A 1,660-nucleotide genomic window follows, 5' to 3' on the forward strand; every position below is an offset into this window, starting at 1 on the left:
CGGGCGGGGAAAGGCCCGGGGAGGACGCCGGAGGGGAGGCGTGCGGTTCGCGGGGCGTGGGGAGCCCTGCTTCGCTGGCGGGCGCCGCAGGACCGCACAGGAACGACGCCGACGTGCGCCCCGGCACTGAGGTGGGCTCGGGGCAGCGCTGGAGGCGGGGCCAGGATTAGGGGGACCTCGCGGGGGCCGGCCCGCTGCCGGGCAGCAGGCGCGGGAGAACGGGGACCACGGCCTCGCTCCGGCCGGCCCAGGATGAGCCTGATGGACTCGCCGGAACTCCGAGGTGGGGAGCTTGGCGGTGACGCTGTCTTGGGCCCCGGGCGTGGGTGGAGCATTCACACACCGGGCGGTGGGGGCCTCGGGTGGCCGCCCGAACCCCCAAGGAACCACCCAGGCAGCAGCAGGTGGGACGGGTCAGTGGGCCGGGCACAGGCGCGAGAGCCCCTGCCAGCTGGGGGACTGGAGGAGGGGGCGGAAAGGGGGGCTGGTGGGGCAGCAGGAGGACCCCAGGGCGGCGGGGCCTCTGGAGGCGATGCCCTGTTGGCGCAGGACGCGTGAGGGCCAAGGAGCTGGGCTGGGGCCCAGGCGGAGCCCACGTCTGCAGGCCGCGGCCGCATGCACGGCCAGGGGGTCCTGCGGAAGGGCGACAGCAGAGACCTTGGGGACTGGGCACCCCCCGCAGTGACGCCCCTCGCGGTGTGTGCATGCGGGGGCCAGGCCACGGCGAAGGCTGCGAGCCTGATGGCCCAGGGCGAGGTCCCTGGCCAGCTGTCGCAGGCTGCTGAGTGTCCCACACTCGTCAGGGGAGGCCTGGACAGTGGAAGCAGAAGGGTGGATTGTGGGGTGAAGGGGTCAGGCTCTTCCGCAAGTAGCCTCTGGCCATTACTTGCACCTGGATGCAGTTTGTGCGGGGCTGATGGGGGACACCTGGAGCCAGGTAGCTGCGAGGGGGTGGGAGCGGGGGCGGGGCCCGAGGGCGGGGAGGGGGCCTCACTCAGCAGGTGGGAGAGCAGCCGGACCCCTGGGCCGGGCCCCCCTCCGGCTGTCTCAGCCCCTGCGAGGGTCTGCCCCGCCGGGACGGGCGCACCGGAGGGTGTCGGCTCCCTGACCTGCAGCCCCAAACCCGCCCACCCCGCCTCACCCCACATCCTATCCCGGTGCGAGGCCCTGCGCCTCACCTGAGGCCCACCAGAGGGCCCTGCTCCGGTGGCCCTGCCCACTGAGGACAGGCTGGTCCCACTTGGGCCTCTGGACCCCCACCCACAGGGCAACCCCAACAGCCGCGGCCCTCAGGGCCCTGGGTGGCCAGGGGGTGGGCGCCACCGCCCTGGGGGTCCTGACCCCCAACTCGGGCTGTGGGGAGCTCCCGCCCCCCAGAGGCCCCTCCCCAGGAAGCGCAGGCCAGCAGCTGCAGGCATGGGGAGGCCGGGGTGGGCCCAGGACGCACCAGCCTCCCGCTGGCCACGTTGCTCCCCAGTGCTGCCCGCCCCGCGCCCCGGGGCCCACACAAGGCTGGGCACATCCACGCTGGCAGAGACTTTATTCCGCAGCCCCGCGCCACACGGCTCCCACCGGAGCCCAGCGGGGAGACGTTGGGGCCTCCGGGCCTCCCTGCTTCCTGGGGCCTGCTGGGCTTGCTCCCGCTCGGGCCGGCGGCCGC

The 1,660-nt window shown here is 74.5% G+C and overlaps 2 protein-coding genes across 2 annotated transcripts in view; one reads left to right on the top strand and one right to left on the bottom strand.

Moving 5' to 3' along the window:
• Positions 1-170, top strand: part of CELSR1 (cadherin, EGF LAG seven-pass G-type receptor 1) — a gene marked incomplete at its 5' end in the record, with an annotated part of 38,529 nt that extends 38,359 nt beyond the window's left edge. Inside the window, one exon of the mRNA XM_012735089.1 lies at positions 91-170. Within this exon, the coding sequence (XP_012590543.1) occupies positions 91-170 (80 nt within the window). The remainder of the gene's footprint in view (positions 1-90) is intronic.
• TRMU (tRNA 5-methylaminomethyl-2-thiouridylate methyltransferase) overlaps positions 167-1,660 on the bottom strand; it is an 8,408-nt gene continuing 6,914 nt past the window's right edge. The window contains 1 exon segment of the mRNA XM_012735090.1: positions 167-459. Within this exon segment, the coding sequence (XP_012590544.1) occupies positions 167-459 (293 nt within the window).

The sequence above is a fragment of the Condylura cristata genome, unplaced genomic scaffold (assembly GCF_000260355.1).
Source record: "Condylura cristata isolate star-nosed mole 26May11 unplaced genomic scaffold, ConCri1.0 scaffold00004, whole genome shotgun sequence".
NCBI lineage: Eukaryota > Metazoa > Chordata > Mammalia > Eulipotyphla > Talpidae > Condylura > Condylura cristata.